Raw genomic sequence first — 20,340 nt, 5'->3', positions numbered from 1 at the left:
GACACGACGACCAAACCTGTATAACTATACAGCTGATGGGACCATCAAAGCAACTTCATGTGAAACATTCAAAGACACCTGGGTGTTACGTGTATGCCTATAAGAAAAAATATTATTATAAGTTCTGTTCATTGATTGGCTAATCAAGGGATGTGCAAACGGACCAGGACTCTAATTTCATGTTGCAAGTGTTTGCTCAAGTAATGAAGTAACTCAATATGAAACAGTGTCAGACTGGTGCATCCCGCCCTGAGAGTCCAGGTGCACTGGAGTGTGAACAGTCAACATCCTGCTCCACATGAGTGTTCTCAAAATGTTTCTGTCTTTTAAAAGACTGGCAACAAAGTCACACTGCTTCTTTTTTCAAAAATCTCAAAAATCTGGCATGAAGACAAGTGCAGACGTTTGACTTCAGATTGTCTCTACGCTCTAATTAAATTGCATAAATGTGTTTTCACTGGAAAGTCTGATTGTATTGAAGTCTGTGATAAAATGATCCTTGTTCTCATAAGGAAAATTTGAGTATTTTGACAATAAGGGTTTCCCTCAGCAGCTGTTTGTGGTGTTTTTGTTGTTCAGAGCCACAATAAAACAGATTTTAACTACATGGTGAATCATAAATAAAATAAACTTGTGGTGACACACTTTAGTTTGATCTGTGATCTGTCTTCACTCCGGCATGAAACTACATCGATGTTGATGTATAGCATCAGTCCGATCAGATGCTGCGTCTATTCAATAAGTCAGGGGGTGGGGACACCGCTAAAAGACTTCCGCATAGGATGCTCTCGTGTATCCTCGCTTGTGCCTCCTCCGATATGCCTCCTCTATCCTCTATCCTCCGAGCACAAATAAGAGCTTTGGAACGGTTGTAAAGATGGCGCCCGCAAAAGAACTTCCGGTTCAAGCGAGGATAGAGGAGGCAAAAATGAAGGGCCTTGGAACGCAGCCATACAGAGGAAAAAAAACAACAACAAAGCAACACAAAAAACACACTAAAAACTGACCCCGTCACATCCCCCCACAGCCAAAGGTTGGCAGTCTCTGCAACTGTTAATGTCCAAAACGGGCTGGTGGGATGCCCCGGTTAGATCTGGCAGAATGCCGTACTGGTTCCACCTCAATACCTATGGGGATGTTAGGAGCAGGAGCTGGAGCAAGTGCATTAGTTACAGGCCCAAAAACACAATAAAACCCAGATCCCTCATCAGATCTCTCTGTGCTAACTGGTGGGGCTACAGGCATGTATTGTAAGGCCTGTACACAGCTTAAGAGAGTTCCTGTGCAAAACCTTCTCTCTTCCTTCCTTCTCTAGTCATACTCTATACACTAGGCCTGAGTCTCCCACTGTCTCCAAAATAAGGTGAGGGTCTGGATCCCAACCCCCATGTAACTTCCCTAGTCCCAGTCTGTTCCTATCACGAACCCATACCCGCTCTCCATTCAATAATGCTGTCGCATTAGCCCTTTGGTCATAGCACTGTTTCGCCCGTTCGGCTGCTATGGTCATTTTTTTGTGTGCCAGACCATAAGCGTACGTCAACTTTTGGTGATGGTCTCCAACCCAACCAAAAAAACAAAAACAAAGCAACACAAAAAAAACACAAAAAACTGACCCCGTCAAATCTGCCAACATATTAGGTTGCCAGGTTTGATATCACTGTGTCCATACAGACACCAAAACCTGTTCATCATGTCCATATCTGACACACTCTTGCACTGTATTGTTTTTTTTTTACTGTTTGACTAACATTAGAAACTGCAGTGTCCACCTGTTTTAGGAACCAGTAGGTTTGGTACTATTCACTGTCTTCTTTATGTTATTATTCATGCATATTTTTCAAGTCAAAATCACTTTAAGGATAACAAAATAGTTTCACAGAAGTCACAGGGATCAAGAAAAAGTTACTCTGTGTTTTTCTGTGTAATTTTAGCTCGTACAGACAGAACACTTCAGACTCTTTTAAAGTGTCTGCAGTATCTTCAGTGACACAAAGACGACACCTGCTCACACTGAGGTTACACAAAGTCTTCATTTAGATTAGTTTCATGCACGGATGTCTGTTTTCATCTGCAGACTACTGGGATCCTCTGTGCAACAGTTTTCCTATTTGTCCAGCTGATGGCACTATAATACTAAGGCATGCAGTATACAAGCTTGACCTAAATGTAGCTCTTTATAAAGATTTGGAATGTTGTGACAGTACACGTGATTATAGCACAAATTGTCCATAATGTTTTGCAACAGCAGAAAATCCGCATTTTAAGATGATATCTCCAAATCCCAAAAAATCAACCCAAGCAATCTTTGTTGTGCATCAACAACAAACCAAACCACTGTTCAAGTTGACGAAGTGCCCCTAAAACTCACTGAAGATGTGATAAAGTCTCAGTCTTTAACAGCATGTCATCATGGGATTTGTTGTCAAGAAACCCAACAATCTGTCAGCCCATCTCTCAAAACTTACATAATAACTGAGAAAGGCTCAGTAATTCCTGCTGTAGTTTCTAGCAAGTTGTACACAAACAAGAGGAAGTACCATTGACCCAAATAAGTGTTTCCTATTCAGCGTCTCAACTGTTGTCAGAAGATGAACACATTTTCATACCTAAGCTTGAAAGTCGCTGCTGTAACGTGATTAATGTTGTGAAAGTGTCACTGTTTGGTTATAAGAAACTTTATTTAGTGCTTTCTTACTGTAACAACTTAACAAAGTGCTTTACAAAACAGAATTGGGCAAATATAACCTGACAAGGCAGATAAAATCAGAATAAGGAAAATAATTTTCATATATTACTGTAAATGTGCTTTTTTCAAGTATTTTCAAATGAATTGCCGAGAGGAGACCCTGAGTGACCTCTACCCATCAGTGTGTGTTTACTGCAAAGACTCTTTCACTTTAATCTTATCAATATTCAAACATTCCAGCTACAACAAAAACTACTTTTTATCAACTCGGTTTGTCTTTTTCATTTGTGAAACAACAATAACTGACGTATGTTTCCATGTGATCAGATTGTCCTTTTAGTCAAAGCCATTAAAAAGATGTAAAAAGTGTCCTGGCTCCTGTTGATCAGCAGCAGAGTTTCAGGCTTTATAAGTCAACACATGGCGCGGTGTGTTTTTACACCTGACGGGGTTCAGTCTGTACACAGCAACAGAGGAAAACAAGGAGTGGCTCTTCAGTGGCAAACCTGGAAAAAAAAATTGGAGCAAATTACCAGACAAAGACACAGTATGTTCAGTAAAGTTCATTGTATGTGTTTTTGTGTTTCAGTCGCTGAATTGCTGTCTGTATTCCACAAGAAAGTACATTCATGAACCTGGAAAAAAAAAAGTTCAGCTTACAGCAATATTCATGATCCTAGCAGCAGCTGAAGCTTGCTAATCATAATAGTAATTAAAATAATAATAATAATAACTATATATGCGATCAGGTATTAACGGGGGCCAAGACTCCCACACAAGTCGCACCTGGTGACCCTTGGGGGCAGTGCAAGTCGGACCTGCAGGCCTACGTGCAGGACGCAAGAAACAGGTAGAGAGCTTTGATTTTAAGTCAATGGGATCTTGGTTGCCAAGTACAAAAGTCTGCAATAAAATGAGTTGGAAAAATCAGGTTTGGCAATTTTTTCTACAAATATGCACCAAGTTTGGTTCAGGGCCAAAGATCTTTTGATAATGTATTTGTCATGTGTTCCCACAGATTCTGTGCGCCAAATTTTGTGCAGATTGGACGCTGAGCCTTGAAGGAGTTTGAAAAAGTGTATTCCGTGGTTTTTTTGTGATTTTGTGAAGATAATATTCCAGGCACAAATGGGCGTGGCCTATACCACGGAATCAGCTCCTAATGGTGGTCATTTGTCATTGTGGTTATGCATAAATACTGCATAACCACGTTCATGAATGGAAGACTAGAAAAGTCTGGTTACCAGCCAAATTTGGGCTTTGAGGCCTAACGATAACTTTTCTAACAGGTTACTGTAGTGTACGGCTGTACGCCAGGTTAGAGTCATGACGGCATGACGTCAGCTGCAAGCGTAACGTGTGACGTGTGTTCTGAGTGTCACCTGAAGTTGCTAATAATAAAGCACGGAGTTAGCACACAGTCGTTGTCAGCGCCTCCTTAAACATAACATTGGCGACAAGGATGGAGCTTCCACTTTCACCTTTGCCTCTGTTCCTCGCTCTGCCCGGTGAGCCACCGGTCCCGTGTTCTCAGTGGTATGAGTTGTTCGAGACATTTGTGGCAGCCATGGGTCTCGCCGACGCTCCCGAAGCTAGGCTAAGAGCAATGCTAATCCACAGCCTGGGCAACTAGGGACAGTGCATCTTCCGGACTCTCGGACCCTCGCCGGAATACACGGACTGTGTCACCGTGCTCGAGCGACATTTCGCCGCGCCACAGAGCGTCGTGGTCCGGCGGATTATCTTCCGCCAACGCCGACAGCGGCCGGGTGAGTCGGTTTATCAGTACGTCACCGACCTCCGGTGTTTGGCCAGCCTCTGTCAGTTCGGCTTCTTAGAAGAGGAGATGATTCGGGATCAGCTAGCAGAGCACACAGTTGACCCTAAGCTACGTGAGAAACTGTTTACGGCGCCGGACGACCTGTCGCTGTCAAAGGCGGTGGAAATAGCCTTCCAGCTTGAGTCGGCTGCTCAGTTAGCATTGCGGCTAGCGGCGCCAAGCCCGACGCCCCCACTCACCGCGGCCTTGGCACAGACAGTGGCCCCGTCTGCTCAACCATCCTCCGACCTTGAGGTAAACTCCAGGGCTCTCCCAGCATTCACCTTTCAGGCTCGACGCCCTCAGCAGCCACAACCTCACATTGAACGGGGAGAAGTGCATCTTTGCAGGATCTGCCATCGAATTCGTGGGGTTTCGCCTGACGAGCCACGGCCTAAGCCCGCTCCACTCAAATGTCGATGCTGTCCTGCGCCTGCCTGAGCCCTCCTGCCCCGCCCAGCTATCCTCATTCCTGGGGATGACAGCCTATTACCTTCGCTTTCTTCCCCACTACTCTGAGACCACTGCACCGCTGGGCGCCCTTCTCAAGCAGGACGTACCCTGGGCTTGGACCCCCGCATGCCGTGCCGCTGTCCACCGCCTCAAGTCCCAGCTCACCTCTCCACCGGTGCTGGCCCACTTTGACATGCGGAGTCCTACGTTCGTGACCTGTGACACATCCGACACAGCCGTCGGCGCCGTCTTGTCCCAATCGGCCGGTGGTTTGCTTCGAGATCTCTCACTCCGGCTGAGTGCAAGCACTCGGTGGGGGAAAGGGAAGCGCTGACCTGCGTCTGGGCCTGTGAACGTTGGCACATGTACCTGTACGGGCGGCACTTCACCCTGCGGACGGACCACCAGGCCCTCACCACCCTGCTGGCCACAACTGGATCTGGCCACAGGCCACTGCGCCTTTATCGGTGGTCTGAGAGGCTGCAGGCGTACGACTTCACCACACAGTTTACGCCTGGCAGAGAGAACGTCGTTGCAGCTCTCCTTTCCAGAGCCACGCCCGGTGCAGTGCCTGACACCGTCCAGGACCCCTCGGAGCCAGAACTGATTCTCATGCTGCACACGCCCCTCCAGGCAGCCATTTCTCTGCAGGAGCTCCAGGCTGCTTCCGAACAGGACCCTGTGTTCGTCCAGCTCCACATGTTTATCCAAGAGGGCTGGCCCGCCAGAGTCTCGGAAGAACTGGCACCCTTCAACCGCGTCAAGGGTGAGCTCTCTTGCTGGAATGATGTCTGCGTTGCACGGGGATTGTGTATAGTGGTTCCCAGCACCTTACGTGCATGGCACGCGTCCTAACCATGATGCATGAAGGTCACCTGGGCGTTGTGAAGTTTAAGCAGCGCTGCAGGGGCTCCGTCTGGTGGCCGGGCATCGACAGAGACGTGGAGGTGATGGTGAAAGACTGTACAGCCTGCCTAACCAGCGGTAAGACAGGTCTGCCCCCACCTCCGCCTTTACAGCCTCTGCCAGGCCACAAACGCCGTGGACCCACATTCAACTGGACATCTGCGACATCGGCGTCCCCCAGCACCAACGCTTTCTGCTGGTCGCCTACAAACTCCACTCCAAATGGCCTGAGGTCCTCCTTGCTGGTTCTGTCACCACCAAGGTGGTCACTGACTTCCTCTCCTCCCTGTTTACACGCTGGGGCTTTCCTGATACCATCACCACTGATAACGGGCCCCAGTTCACCTCAGCCGACTTCACTTCCTTCGCGGAGGAGAGAGGAGTCAAGCACATTAGAACAGCCTTCTACCACCCGCAGGCTAATGGCGGCGTGGAAAGGTTCAACCAAACGCTCAAGAACGGGCTCAGAGCACATCTGGCAGAAAGCCTCCCATTTCCATCGGCACTGCAGAGTACTCCCAGTCGGTCCCACAAACTGCTCTCATTCTGGTCTGCACCACAGCATAGCTGGGGCCGGCTACCTTCCGCCTAGCCGATGGGTCGCGTTGGCACGCTAACCGCCTTAGGAAGGTGGCGGCGCCATCTGACTCTGAGCAGGCCGCTGCAATCGAGCAGCGTCATGCAGACGCTGACTGGGACATTCCGGAGGCACAGCCTGAGGCACGGCTGGAGGCCCCGGCTGCACACCCACCTGAGCCGGATGCACCGGCTGAACCACTGCAGCTCGGGCTACGGCCGGCTCGGGCCCACCAGAGGCCATCCTACCTCAAAGACTACGTTACAGACTTTTGAAGTTTAGCTAGTGCATAGTCTGTCATGTGGCAGAATAATCCAAAGGGCTATGCGGGCAAACCGGTAGTCTTCCCGGTTTTGTCAGCCAGGTTGATTTGTTAAGAGAATGTTCTGCTGTACTGGTTCGAGTTATTTAAAAGGGGGGGGGGGGTAAATGTAGTGTACGGCTGTACGCCAGGATAGAGTCATGACGGCATGACGTCAGCCGCAAGCGTAACGTGTGACGTGTGTTCTGAGTGTCACCTGAAGTTGCTAATAATAGAGCACGGAGTTAGCACACAGTCGTTGTCAGCGCCTCCTTAAACATAACAGTTACAAAGTACTTTAACAGAACAAAGAAGAAAATTAAAACCGCACATGGTGCATACTGGAGAAGTGAACAGAAAAACATCAAAACATGACGCTCTTACAAACACTAAAACCAAATCCGCCTGTAGTTATTGAACAGCCAATTTAAAGACACTGTGGATCACCAGATCCTCATCTCCACCCTTCACCACCTTGGAGTATCTGGCTCTGCCCTCTCTCTGCTCAAATCCTATCTCAAGGGCCGCACCTTCCGTGTAACTTGGAGGGGTTCTGTTTCAGAACCCTGTCTACTCACCACCGGGGTCCCTCAAGGCTTGGTCCTTGGTCCGCTCCTCTTCTCGATATACACCAACTCCCTTGGCTCCCTCATCCACTCACATGGCTTCTCCTATCATAGCTATGCAGACGACACCCAGCTAATCTTCTCATTTCCCCAGTCTGAAACACGTGCAGCAGCATGTATCTCTGCATGTCTGGCCGACATCTCCCAGTGGATGTCCTCGCACCACCTCAAACTCAACCTGGGAAAGACTGAGCTACTCTACCTCCCAGGGAAGGGCTCCCCCACCACTGACTTCCACATCACTGTCCAGAACACAGTGGTTGCCTTCACAGAAACCGCCAAAAACCTTGGCGTAACTCTTGACAACCAACTGTCCCTCTCAACAAACATCACCGCCACTACCAGATCTTGCAGATTCTTGCTGCATAACATCAGGAGAATCCGCCCGTTTCTCACCCAGAAGGCAGCTCAGGTCCTGGTCCAGGCACTGGTCATCTCACGCCTGGAGTACTGAAACTCCCTCATGGCAGGTCTGCCTGCCAAAGCCATCCGACCTCTACAACTCATCCAGAATGCAGCTGCTCGATTGGTCTTCAATCTTCCCAAATTTTCACACACAACACCCCTCCTCCGCTCCCTCCACTGGCTACCGGTGGCTGATACGCTTCAAGACTCTAGCTCTGGCGTACTCTGCTGCTAACGGTTCAGGTCCTACTTACATCCAGGACCTTGTCAAACTCTACACCCCTGCCCGTCCTCTACGCTCTGCATCAGCCAAACAGCTGGCAACTCCCACCCTGCGTGGGTCAACTCGCCTCAGAACCACTTCCAGACTTTTCTCTGTCTTGGCTCCCAAATGGTGGAACAAGCTCCCAACAGACATCAGGACCTCAGACAGCCTGGACATCTTCCACCGCAGGCTGAAGACCTATCTCTTCCAACAATACCTCAGTTAAGTCATGGTCACCTAACAGATATATATAAAAAAATAAAAATAAATTAAAAAAAAACTCTTATTCTTTTCTCTTCTTTTCTTCTTTAACATATGGCACTCCTGTAGCAATGACAGTTAGCTCTTAAAGTTATGTACTTACTTGATTCCTGTGGTCTATGTCTAGTACCATCAGGTTGAATGCACTTATTGTAAGTCGCTTTGGACAAAAGCGTCTGCTAAATGACATGTAATGTAATGTAATGTAAAGAGGCGTGTTTTATATGCTTTATATGTAATTTAACTGTCTACAGACTTGAGAGTTGATTTAAATGAGTATGCAGTCCCGGTAGTGGGGGTTCAACATTCATATTCAGTGTATTGTTATACGTCTAATGTTGTCTGTAAAGCTAAATAGATAGAAATGCTCCATTTTCTGTGTTTGTGTACTTCATATTTTGCGTTTGTGTATCTTACCATGTGTCTGTGTGTGTGTGTGTGTGTGTGTGTGTGTGTGTGTGTGTGTGTGTTTACCTTTTTGTTTCCATGAGCTGGTGACATCAGTGTACAAGACAACCGAAGGATCAATTTCATCTGCAGCACAAAATGTGATACAGTTTGGTTTAAAAATGTACATTGAGATTTTTAAGGTGAATTTTGGATTTTTAAAAAAAATATATATATTTTTAATGTTTTACTCCAAAATGTTTGAGTCCCCATAACTTCAACACATAACAAATTCACTTTTAAAAATTCAGAGCCACATGAACACCATGACCCAAACTTGAGATTTAACCCTCTGCACACCACCATCCTGCTGGGATTGAAATGTATGTTTTCTTTGAAAGATTGCCAAAAACTTAATGGAGAGAGAAACTGTAAAACAGGCATTATCGTTGGAGTTTGAACTTTCCAACGGTCTTTGAATGGACAAAAGGTTTCCTTTAGAAAAAGTGACAAAAATGAAGCTTAAAATTGTGATATTTCTATCAGAATCACTTCATTCTACATGTCTATAGATTCTGAAAGCTAAAGACCACAGCCTGCAACTTTCATGTCTTCTTTAAATTGATGACTGAATCACAATTTAGTTGAATTGTCTTGCTGCAGTTAACCTGTGACAAGTATGTTACTGTCATGACATGAAAACAGGCTGACCTTTGTGGCTCCTCCAGAGGCAGAGCAGCATCACACAGACCAGCCAGAGGTCGACGCCCACCACAGGAAGTAGAATGTGTGTGAGGGGGGAGTTCGGCGGCTCAGGATGTCCTGCTGCAAAACACAAATAGCCACAGACCGACCTCAAGTTCTGTCTGTATGGCTGGTTCACACAGCTATAGATCAACCCTCATATCTGACTCACAGCAGCATATTTTCATAGGTTTTGGAGTCGTTCTTTGTTTCATGGTGGATGTGTATGAAATATAACTAAAAGTAAATATTTGTGTCCATCTTGGAAAGACAACACAGGCTTACTATCTGTTGTTAAAAAAGTTACGGCTCCTCTCACCTCTGACAGCCAACCAGCCGTCTGGAGATTCTCCACCTCCAGAGACGTTACACTTGTAGAGTCCTTCATCAGATGTAGAAACACTGTGGATGGTCATCTCTCCTGTAGAGCTGCTGCTGATGAAGAGGCCGTCTTTATAGAAATCTGCTGAGATGTTGTTGGAGGAGAAGGTCGACTTGGTTCTGCAGCTCAGAGTCACAGCGTCTCCCTCCATCACAGGGACAGCAGGACTCTCCAGGATCACTGGACCACCTGAGGGACAGAAAGACAAGGAGACAGTCAACACAGGATCATTTACAGAGCGGAAAACTTCCTCTTCTTGACCTTTTACACAATTTTTCTCTTCTGCATGTACATTGAAATTGTATATCCAATCTACTTTTACATAAGGTTACAAGACATGTTTTTTGTCGGTAAAATGCATCATTTAACGTCCTTAAATTAATGTTGTAATGCACACTGAGACTATTAAACAAACACAAGAAGTTGAGGTAGGGTGGTGTATCCAGGCGGCAACCACCAGGTTTAAAAAGTGCAACCAATGCAGAATCGCTTTGAAACTGTATTCTTTGTAATGTCCAGCAGGGGGCGACTGCACTGGCTGCAAATAGAAGTTTGATTGTTTATAAGTCTATCAGAAAATAATCCTACTTCTGTCCTGATATATTAACTCAGTAAATATTGAAGATGAAAAAACACATTACACTGCGGTCATGACCTGCCAGTCATATGGTCGTTGGACCCTAAACCCTCCTGCTTTATTGTGTTTGACTCAAAATGGGACCATAATTTACTAAATTAACATCATTTTGTAATAAAAAACACTTGAAACCAACGATTGAGATCATAAAATCGTTATGAGGTCACAAATCAAGTAAAGAAAGTATAAAGTGGAACTTTCCTACAGTCCTTGGACGGATAGTCGGTTTCCGTCAGAAAAAGTGACTAAAACTAAGCTTAAAATAGTAATATTTCTGTCACAATCACTTTATTCTGTGTGTCTCATTTAAAATGTGTCCAAAAAGTGGTTGGAATAACTAGATCCTGTTAAAAACAATACAATTGTTATTAATATGGGAGAATGTTTTATTTTTTTCTGATTTCTGTCATTCTAACTGTGTTATACTGCACAAGGACATGTTTGAGTTGTTCCCATTGCTAGCCATGATTGTGCTGATTCCATAGAGATGCATGATTTATAGATTTATGTTGGGATTCTACCACAGGTGAATTTTGGGTTCATTTGTGGACTTTAACATTAGTGTTGTGTTTGTGACTAAATGGAACATTTGCTTGAGTCAACTCAGCAAAATGGCAGAACCTCCATTTTGTCCCCTCTCAAGAACTTCAGTTCCCAGAATGCACTGCATTTACGACACCTTCCAGGTGTCGTGCCATTGGTCAAGGCACCCTTGACCCCACAGGAGGTCCACTGGCCTGCTATAAAGGAGACAGTCCTCCTCTCTCTCCATCGCTGCTCTCTCTCCACCGTTCCTGCTTGGAAGCATCTCCAGGAGGGGATCCAGATCCTGAAGCCACCAGCCCTCTCCTCCCTCACTCCCTGCTGAGATCCTCTGCAGCTGAGGTGAGGCCTCCTACAACCAGAATCTCCTTTTCCACAAGGGATCCTGAACAACTGCAACTCTGACCTTCTCTGCACACCAAAGTTGCATTAAATGAACACAAAGTTCATTGCAATTGTCAGAGAAAGCTCCAATTCAACAACAAGGACAACCAGCAACTTAATTTGCAAGACGGCAAATTATTGAACTCAACTTCCTTCTTCCACTCTTCTGCTGAAAAGGATTCTCCCCCCTTTGGACAATTTTAAATCATCTCTTAAGACTCATTTTTTCTCCCAGGCTTTCGAACCTGTGTGAGAAGAAAGTTGTTTCTGTATGTTGTATTGCACATCTCTTGTAATATATTATTAGATCAAATTGTCTTTTATTTTTATTTGTGAGTTTATTGTTATTCATTATGTATCTTATATTGGATTGGATTTTGTTGTTGTTGTTTTTCAGTTATGTAAAGCACTTTGGTCAACCTTGGTTGTATAAAGGTGCTCTAGAAATAAGCGTGACCTTGACCTTGACCCTTTTTCTCCGGACTCGTGAGTAATGTAACTGGGCTTAGATAAGAAATCAGCAAGGACTTTAGCAACAAGGATTTGACCTGTGATTAATGATTTGGTTTATATGTGTGTTTCAAGTATATTTATGTGACATTCGTGTTACGATCAAAGTTGTATGTTAATCTTGCTTTATACAGACAGTCAGTCTATATGCAACTAACTATACTAACCTTTGACCTGCTCACACACTGATTAAATTAACGCTCATAGCTGGAGTTTTACGACTCATTGTTTGAGGAGTGGCAACCCCCCTCACACACACACACACACACACACGCACACACACGTTTCCTTCTCTTTTGTAATGTAGTTCTTATTTTATAGATGTGTACTTTTATTTGCTTTACTTGTTTAGAATAAATACCTTTTGATTACGAATGCTGTCTATTTAATGTTGTACATTATGAATGATATGCCATCCTCTTCTTTGACAAGAATTCACGATTCCTTCAACCACTATTAAATATTAATATGGTAATTTGATTATAATTATATTCATAATTAATAATCAGTGTTCCAAATTGATAGTTTAATAACTTTATGAGACTGATTTAGGTGAATTGGCTATATTTTTCTGTTCTTACAGATGGTGCCCCTTTTTACGAGCTGACTTAGAGTAAATCAAGTCAAATCATTTCTTATAATTAATAATTGTTTATGATAATTATTAATAATTCTTATAGCCATCCAACCACACTTTTGAACCGTGAGATCCACACAAGTGTTGCTCAGGTTCATTCTGCATATTTGGTATCCTTATGGAAGGGATAGCATTTATGATAACGCCCTTTTATTAATATATTTGACGCCCTGTGCAAGGTCATCATTTATTCATAAAAGAGCCATCCTTAATCCCCAACATTTTTGGTGATCCTTGATGAAGGCAATTGGTATCTTTAAACAGATACCCCAACATAGTTGACGCCCCGGTGCGTAATTACAACACTTATATATATTTTGTGTATTCCAGTGAAATACACAGAGGGGAGAATGTGAAAAAATGCCCTGAAACAGCTGGTTGGTTCTGCAGCACCACAGCTGCATCACGTGTTAGCCACGATATGACAGAAAATAGTGAAAAGGATCAATCACAACTCTCTAAGGTCTAAAAGACGAAAGATAGAAGTACTCACCAACAACAGTGCACAGTGTTGTGAAGTCCATGCTGACTGACTGACTGAAGAGCAGCAGCATCACACCACAGGCCACAGCTTCCTGTCGTTATGATGAAGTCCGGCTACAAATGTGTGAAGACGTTGTTTCTGCAAGATGTCCTCCTTCTACTTCTCACTTGATTTATTACCTCAGAAAAAAAATGAGGCGGCAACATTATGGTCTCAATCTCTAGTTTCAAGATTACTTCAAGACAATCTGATGTTAATGTGTAAATAATGGTCCAATTTATAAGAACACTGCAAAAAAGGGGTGTCTAAACATAAGATAAAAACATTAAATCTGAGGGAAATTATCTTGCTGGACAGATAATTTCACTTGACAAGATTTCTTAAATTAAGATTGTTAAATCTAGAAATAAGCATGTTGAACACTTAAAATAAGAAATTAACTCTTAAAACCAGATAAGTTATCTACCACTTCTAAATCTAAAGGTTTTTTTTTATCTTGGTAAGAAACAAATAATTTGCAGTGAAGATAGATGATAAAGCAAGGCATGATTTGGGGCGTGGCTACCTTTGATTGACAGGTGGCTAACATGGCTTGTAAAGCGTATCCACAGCACTGTGTACATCTGAACTGCTGTCAACCTGTTTGTCGTGTTTCCGTCTCAGAACTTTGACCCTTTCACTGTGTGTTTTCACTTCAAAGTTTATTTGAACATTGATGAATGTAACTCATACACTTATATAACTTATAAACAGTCTATGGTTAAGAAAATCTACCTGGCATGTGTACGTGTGTGTTGTATTATCATCTCATATTGCGTGTTAACACATATCTTTTTGTTGACATTATTTGCGTGAATGGCGTTCAATAGAAACAAGTGAAGACAACTAATTTACACGTGAAGCAGTTACCTGCTGCGGCAGGACATGGAGCCAGTTTTATTGTTTCCATTTACTCCTTTTATGTACATTAATATGGCATTAAAATGTGATTAAATTTGATACAATCACAACCTGTCAAACCCTTTAAACTCAGATAAAATGCATCACAAAAGAAAACTTATAGTTTCCAGATTCCATAAACAGGTCGGACGCTGTGCAAATAAATATGGACATGTTTATGGGTTTTTAACATAAACTATACCGCTTTGTTTAATTTAAAAAAAAAAACTTTGTGTCACAAAATATTAGCAAACAATCAGATTCAGTTTTATTTGCGACATACCAACTTTATTTCCCAACCTTATGTTGATTCTATTTCCTGTCTGTCGTCCTCAGCTGCTCTTCCTGAGGTTTTTGAGGTTTCTGACATTTGTTTTCCCATGAAAGTTTTTTGTTGTTGTAGTTTTTCATCATATGAATCAATGATCAACGCTAAAACTGACTGTAGGTTTGCTTTTGTCCAGGACCAGGACTGTTTCCTTCATGTGGCTGGTGATGTCTCATAGTTTGTCTGCCACTGGTTGAGGCTGGTTGGTGTCTCGCTGCCACCTTCAGGACAAAGTTTGACACTACAGCAACATGAAAGAATCACAGTTTTCCACTCTGACTCAGAGATGATGCACTGATTTGCAAAAACATTGCACTGCAGCTAGTGATAAAAAGTAGGCCTTTGAGTCAGCAGAGCATTATATTACTGCCAAATATCACTGGTTTGTGCTGTGAACTATTTTTTTAAAATCACAGAGAACATGAAGAGAAACATTCTCTTACTGGTACAGATAGAAAGTCCAAACTGCAGTAACTCAGTAGCAGGAAAAGGGGCAGACAGGTATACTGTAACAGATTGCTTTAAGAAAACAGCCAAATTGTGACAGTAACATACTTTTTTTCCATTAAAAAGGTATTATACTGTAGAAAACAATGCATTCTGGGCAATACTTGTAGGTAGTTTGCCGTTTCCCATAAAATACTGTAATATACCATAAATAGCATTGCATTCTGGGAGTTATGGTAGAATCAACAGCGATGAGGCTGAGAAAATACGGAAAGCTACTGTATCTCTAGAGGAGACATTCAGCCAACTCTGGCTGATCTTTCCTTTCTTGGAACATCCATTTTAATCCTGCATTTCTTGATCAAATCACAGGGTAAGTTGAACTATGTTTTATTTGTTAATCAAAATCAATTAATACCAACATTGTTGTAATATCTTGTCTAGAAGTGGGTGAAATAACACTCCAAAGTTTGGGCGAGGGACAAAATGACATGCCCATTTTCAAGGGGGTCCCTTGACCTCTAACCTCAAAATATCTGAATAAATATGTGTTCTATGGGTACCCACAACACTCCTCTTCACAGACAGGCCCACTTTATGGTTGAGAAATCTTTCCCATGCATTATACATATGTTATTTTCACCAATTGCACCAAAGTGAATCAGAGTCAATCAATCAAGTAATTTATTATAATTAATAATAATTTCTGATAATTAATAATAATTCTGACAGCCATCCAATCACACTTTTGACCTGTGAGACCCACACAAGTGTTTCTTGTTGTTTGCATTTATGCCAACAACATTTACAACGTAAATAATGCTCCGTGTAAACCCATTAACAACGTGTTGGTGCCCCCTGTAAGACATCCATATCATTTATTTGTAACCCCGATGTTCCCAACATACTTACTGCATTGGAAATGTGTTTTCACAGGAAGTCTGATTGTATTGAAGGCTATGAGAAAATGCATTCATGGTCTCAGTTGTTAGTTTCAGGTCTATAATTATCGATTTAAAAAAACCACACAGGCCAGCTTGTTTCAGTGCTTAAGGCTTTAATTTTGCAGGAATAAAGAAAGAACAGTTCACAACAGTTCCAACAGGATGAGCTGGACATTGTAGCTGGGGAGAGGGACCTCTGGAATGCCCTACTTAGCCTGTTGCCCCCGCGACCCGGCCCCGGATAAGCGGAGGAAAATAGATGGATGGATGGCTATATTTTTCCTCTGTTTCACAGAGTGGTGCCCCCAACGAGCTATGACTTTGAGAAAATCAAGTCATATCATTTCCTATAGTGAATAATTATTTATGATGATTATTAATAATTATAATAGCCATCTAACCACACTTTTGAACTGTTAGATCCACACAAGGTTCTTCCCTACATATTTGATATCCTAATGGGAGGGGTAGCATTTATGATAACGCCCTTTTATTTACATATTTGACACCCTGTGCAAGGTATCATTCATCCATAAAAGAGGCATCCTTAATTCCCAATTGTTTGTTTGACCGATCCACCTCCCCTCATATCTGACCTAAGAGGTACTTTTAGTGCTTTATACTCCCTTTCCTTGCTTTCTCCTTTTCTTTCAGACTCTGTAATGTCATTTCTGCCTCATCAATCTGATTCATGAATACAAGGGCTTGTAGGGGGTGCAGCTAAATAACACACATTAATATATTAGCCAATTGGCTGATGACACCCCGCTTGCCTACCAGCAGGTGGAGCAGGCCCCTACTCACCCATACTTATGGACTGATAAGCACTGATGGTGCTAACTGATGGCCAGCAGGGGGCGACTCAGCTGGTTGCAAAAACAAGTCTGATTGTATTGAAGTCTGTGATAAAAGTATCCTACCTCTCACTTGATTTATAACCTCAGTAAACCAATTCATAATGAGTTTATGTTCTTCATAAAGGTTCAACAACTCACTTAAATTTAGCAGACTGCTGTGCAGAAATTAGTTGGAAATTAAGGTGCAACAACTCACTTTACTGCAGACAGAAGTTAGGCAGAAACTAGTAATTTAGTGACTTGCCTATAATGCAGAAGTTACATACAAGGTAAGTGGTTACAATTCAACTGAAATTTTTCTCATGCATCATAAATGTGTTATTTTCACTATTTGTATAAAAGCTGAGACAGCTTTCCAGTCATACCCGTTTTTTCTCTTCTTATGGATTCAATGAGCCATCATAGTAGCATTTAATTGTAGTGAGAAAACATTATTTCTTCCCATATTGAGCTGCTGTGACCTCTAGGATAATCACAGCCTCATGAAACTTTACAACCACAAACTAGAGACCTAGAGCATTCAGAGGATGGATGGCTTTACACACTATATCCACAATAAAGAATTGCATTTCCTGCTTTGATGTTCCACCAAGTCTTGGCGTCTTCATGTGGTATTTTAATAATTTTTTATTAATTGTCATGCAGTCAAAAATGGTAACATTTTGCACCTAATCTGTGTAACAAAGGATCAACCCATTCTCAAACTGTTTCTGTCTTTCAAAAGACTGGTAACAAAGTGAAAATGTTTTTACTTCAGGTTGTCTCAACACAATTCATTGAAATTGTATGAATGTGTTTTTACTTAAAAGTCTGATTGTATAGAAGTCTATGACAAAATGAGCCCACCTCTCACGTGATTTATGACCTCAGTAAACATTCTCATAATGAGTTTATGGTCTCAGTTGTTAGTTTCAAGTCTATTGTTAACTCTATAAATGTCTATAAAAAGACAACACTGACCAGCTTGTTTCAATGCTTGAGACTTTAATTTTGCAGGAGTAAAGAAAGAACAGTTCACAATATATGTAAGGTTGAGCTAAAAGCATTCTTTCCACAACACATTCAGTGTGCTCTGATTAAAGGCACGAGGCCTCAGACACCATCCAGCTTCTCTTTACTTTACATGTCGCTTCATTCCTTGAGTAGCGTTACAGCGATAGAAAAGAAAAATAAAGATATGAAATCAGATATGAGAGCCTTCAGGTTACATTTGAGACTGACGGCATGAAGAGAGACGAGTTTGCAAACACACACAAACACACATCCACCATCGTTTGTGCTTTTTGCAGGGACTGCATGCTTCTGTGTTACACCAGGAGTCTTCAGATGTTCTTGGCACAGACAGACGGACGGTGACCGTAACAACTCCGGTCATCCCAGCATTTACCGCCTGTGTGTATCAGAAACACAGGAAATGAGCATGATTGTTCATTACTGACACTAATACTTCCTTGGCAGAAGTATGAGCTCTTGGCTTCCACTTTTATCATTCATGTACCCTTTATTATTTACATCATTAAAAACAAATGGGTTTTACTATTTACCTCTATAATTTATATGTATACAGTGCTGCTGTGCACGGTAGTTATTCGGCTCTCCGCGGCACCAGTAGGAAAATCTGAAAGGGGTACCATCACTCCAGAGCCAGAAGCGCTCCTAAAAACAGAATGGATTAGAAAAGGAGATAATAAACAATAGAAAATATAGAAAATATATCTTTTAAAATGATAAATGAAATACCACTGCAGCATCATAGCCTCCAATCCATGGCTGTGGATATCCATGAGTTACATCTCTGATCATCCTTTGAATCCCGTGGTACTCATCAGGTCGATGTACAGAGGCAAGGTTTGCACCCATGGACTGGCAGTTTCTCTACAGCAAAGATAAACAGACAAAGAGAACTGCTTAGACACAAATAACATGAGTGATAAGACGAGTTAGAAAGAGATGCCAAGTTACCAAATGTGCAAGTCCATAAAACAAAATAAACTTAATTTAGAAGCATTTTGTAATTTTAAACAAATTTAAGTTATCTCATACCTCAGCCTGAGCCCAGTTCCGGGCTCGTGGGACGTAGAGGAAACAGCGACCATTGATCAGCCTCCAACGACCAGGACAAGATGTTGACCTCTCAACGACTTGATGCTCTCCTGAATAAGAGAATTAGAGATAAGTGGGTAATGTTGAGTTTCCAGACAATTATAAAAGGACGTAAGAAGTATGTATTTACCTTCTTCAGGTTTTTCCAGAGCATCCGGTTCCTCCGTCACCTCTGAAAGAGCTGAACAGTTAAACACAACAGTTAGAGTTACAGAACTTGAGTTGATCTGTTTCCTCCCACACATTACTACTCACTAGCAGCGGTGGTCAGCGCCATCACGGCACAGAGAAGTGCAGTCACAGTCAGAGTCTTCATGATGGAGATGATGCAGACGTCTCAGTTGATAATAACCTTCAACAAAGAGAGACAGACATGTTAGTAATACATGATGAAATGAGAGAAACAGAAGAAAAGAGGTAAAGAGAGAGAAAAGCAAAGCAAACCTGCTGGAGGATTATCTTCTCTTCTTCCTTCTCAGTGTCGGTCTGAGTGAGGATGCTGAAGACGACGAAGACCAGCTCTTATATACAGTGATGCAGGACGAACCCAAAATGTCAATATTTGTTACCTGGATCAAATGTCTCTCTCTAGAATCACATAATGCTCCTTTCCTGACGTAATTGTTGTTTTAGTTCAGATGCTGTGGCTGAACAAGTTGTCTAAGCTCTAAGTAATACATTGACACCAACATTGTTATGATGTCTTGTCGGTAAGTGGGAGGAATAACACTAGGCTAACACTAGGCTAACTTTTGGCGAGGAAAAAACTGACATGCCCAATTTTAAAGGGGTCCCTTGACCTTTCACCTCAAAATATCTGAAACACCGCTGGTAGGTTTGTTTTCCTCCTGGTGTGCGTTCATGTGTTCAGTTTAGGGTTCTCTTTGTTTCAGCACATCTTTTTTCTTTTAAGTTTATTGCACAATCATCTTTGCCATGGTCATGTAATAAGTTATTTTACATTGTAGATAATTATGTTAAGAGGGCCTAGTAAGCACAGTGATGGTGAAGTTACTCTAGTCAGCTGGAATGTAAGGGGGATGAATAGCCAATTAAAAAGAGGGAAAGTGTATGCTCTGTTATGACTGTGGTCATATTATAGTTATTTTCTAGCAAACTGCATTTGTATGTGTGCTCTCTGTTTTTGTTTTCCTTTTTTTATATTGTGACGGCCCCGTGCATCTGCCTGCTTCCCCTCAGTCCCTACCAGGAAGCAGTGGGCCGTCCTTAGCAGACCACGCCTCAGGGTGTGGTCTCATCTACAAATGGCTGCCTGAGTCAGTCTTCTCCCTCTCTCCTGGCTGAGCAGCTGGCTGCTGTTCTGGCTGACGACCTGATTATCTCATCTACTCTCACACATATACACACACATCCATCTACACTTACTCATACACACACGTTATGGTTCTTTTTGATCAATAAATATTGTAACTATCCTCAGAGCTCTGTGTCCCCTCTCTCCTTTGTTGCAACCTCTGAGCCAGGGTTGTAACAATATGCAGATTGGGGTGTGCCATAGCCGTGGTGTTATTGGTGGAGAGGTTCCACGCCTCATTATTATGCAGATTGGAGTGTGCCATAGCCGCGGTGTGATTGGTGGAGAGGTTACACGCCTGGGCTGTGATTGGCTGCAGCCGGAACCACATGGTTTAAATGGAGCCAAGATGGCGGCCGTCGTTGGCAGCAGGCTTTTTCCTCATCCTCCTCTTCTC

At 42.8% G+C, this 20,340-nt stretch overlaps 2 protein-coding genes across 2 annotated transcripts; both read right to left on the bottom strand.

The window, feature by feature from the left end:
• Nucleotides 1-3,026: 3,026 nt before the first annotated feature.
• Nucleotides 3,027-13,126, bottom strand: LOC131990056 (sialoadhesin-like). Its single transcript, XM_059355444.1, has 5 exons — nucleotides 13,020-13,126; nucleotides 9,753-10,004; nucleotides 9,401-9,514; nucleotides 8,777-8,836; nucleotides 3,027-3,195 (listed from the first exon to the last, which is right to left on the bottom strand). Exons 1-5 carry the CDS (start codon nucleotides 13,078-13,080, stop codon nucleotides 3,089-3,091), a joined length of 594 nt encoding a protein of 197 aa, XP_059211427.1. The 5' UTR covers nucleotides 13,081-13,126; the 3' UTR covers nucleotides 3,027-3,088.
• Nucleotides 13,127-17,499: 4,373 nt separating this feature from the next.
• On the bottom strand, nucleotides 17,500-19,146 carry LOC131989921 (ladderlectin-like). The gene is made up of 7 exons (XM_059355283.1): nucleotides 19,073-19,146; nucleotides 18,884-18,980; nucleotides 18,759-18,809; nucleotides 18,569-18,678; nucleotides 18,266-18,400; nucleotides 18,070-18,181; nucleotides 17,500-17,915 (listed from the first exon to the last, which is right to left on the bottom strand). The coding sequence occupies exons 2-7, from the start codon at nucleotides 18,942-18,944 to the stop codon at nucleotides 17,848-17,850; spliced, it is 537 nt and encodes a 178-aa protein (XP_059211266.1). The 5' UTR covers nucleotides 18,945-18,980; nucleotides 19,073-19,146; the 3' UTR covers nucleotides 17,500-17,847.
• Nucleotides 19,147-20,340: the final 1,194 nt, after the last annotated feature.

Source organism: Centropristis striata, chromosome 17 (genome assembly GCF_030273125.1).
Source record: "Centropristis striata isolate RG_2023a ecotype Rhode Island chromosome 17, C.striata_1.0, whole genome shotgun sequence".
Lineage (NCBI taxonomy): Eukaryota > Metazoa > Chordata > Actinopteri > Perciformes > Serranidae > Centropristis > Centropristis striata.
This window is presented reverse-complemented; position numbering and strand designations above follow the sequence as displayed.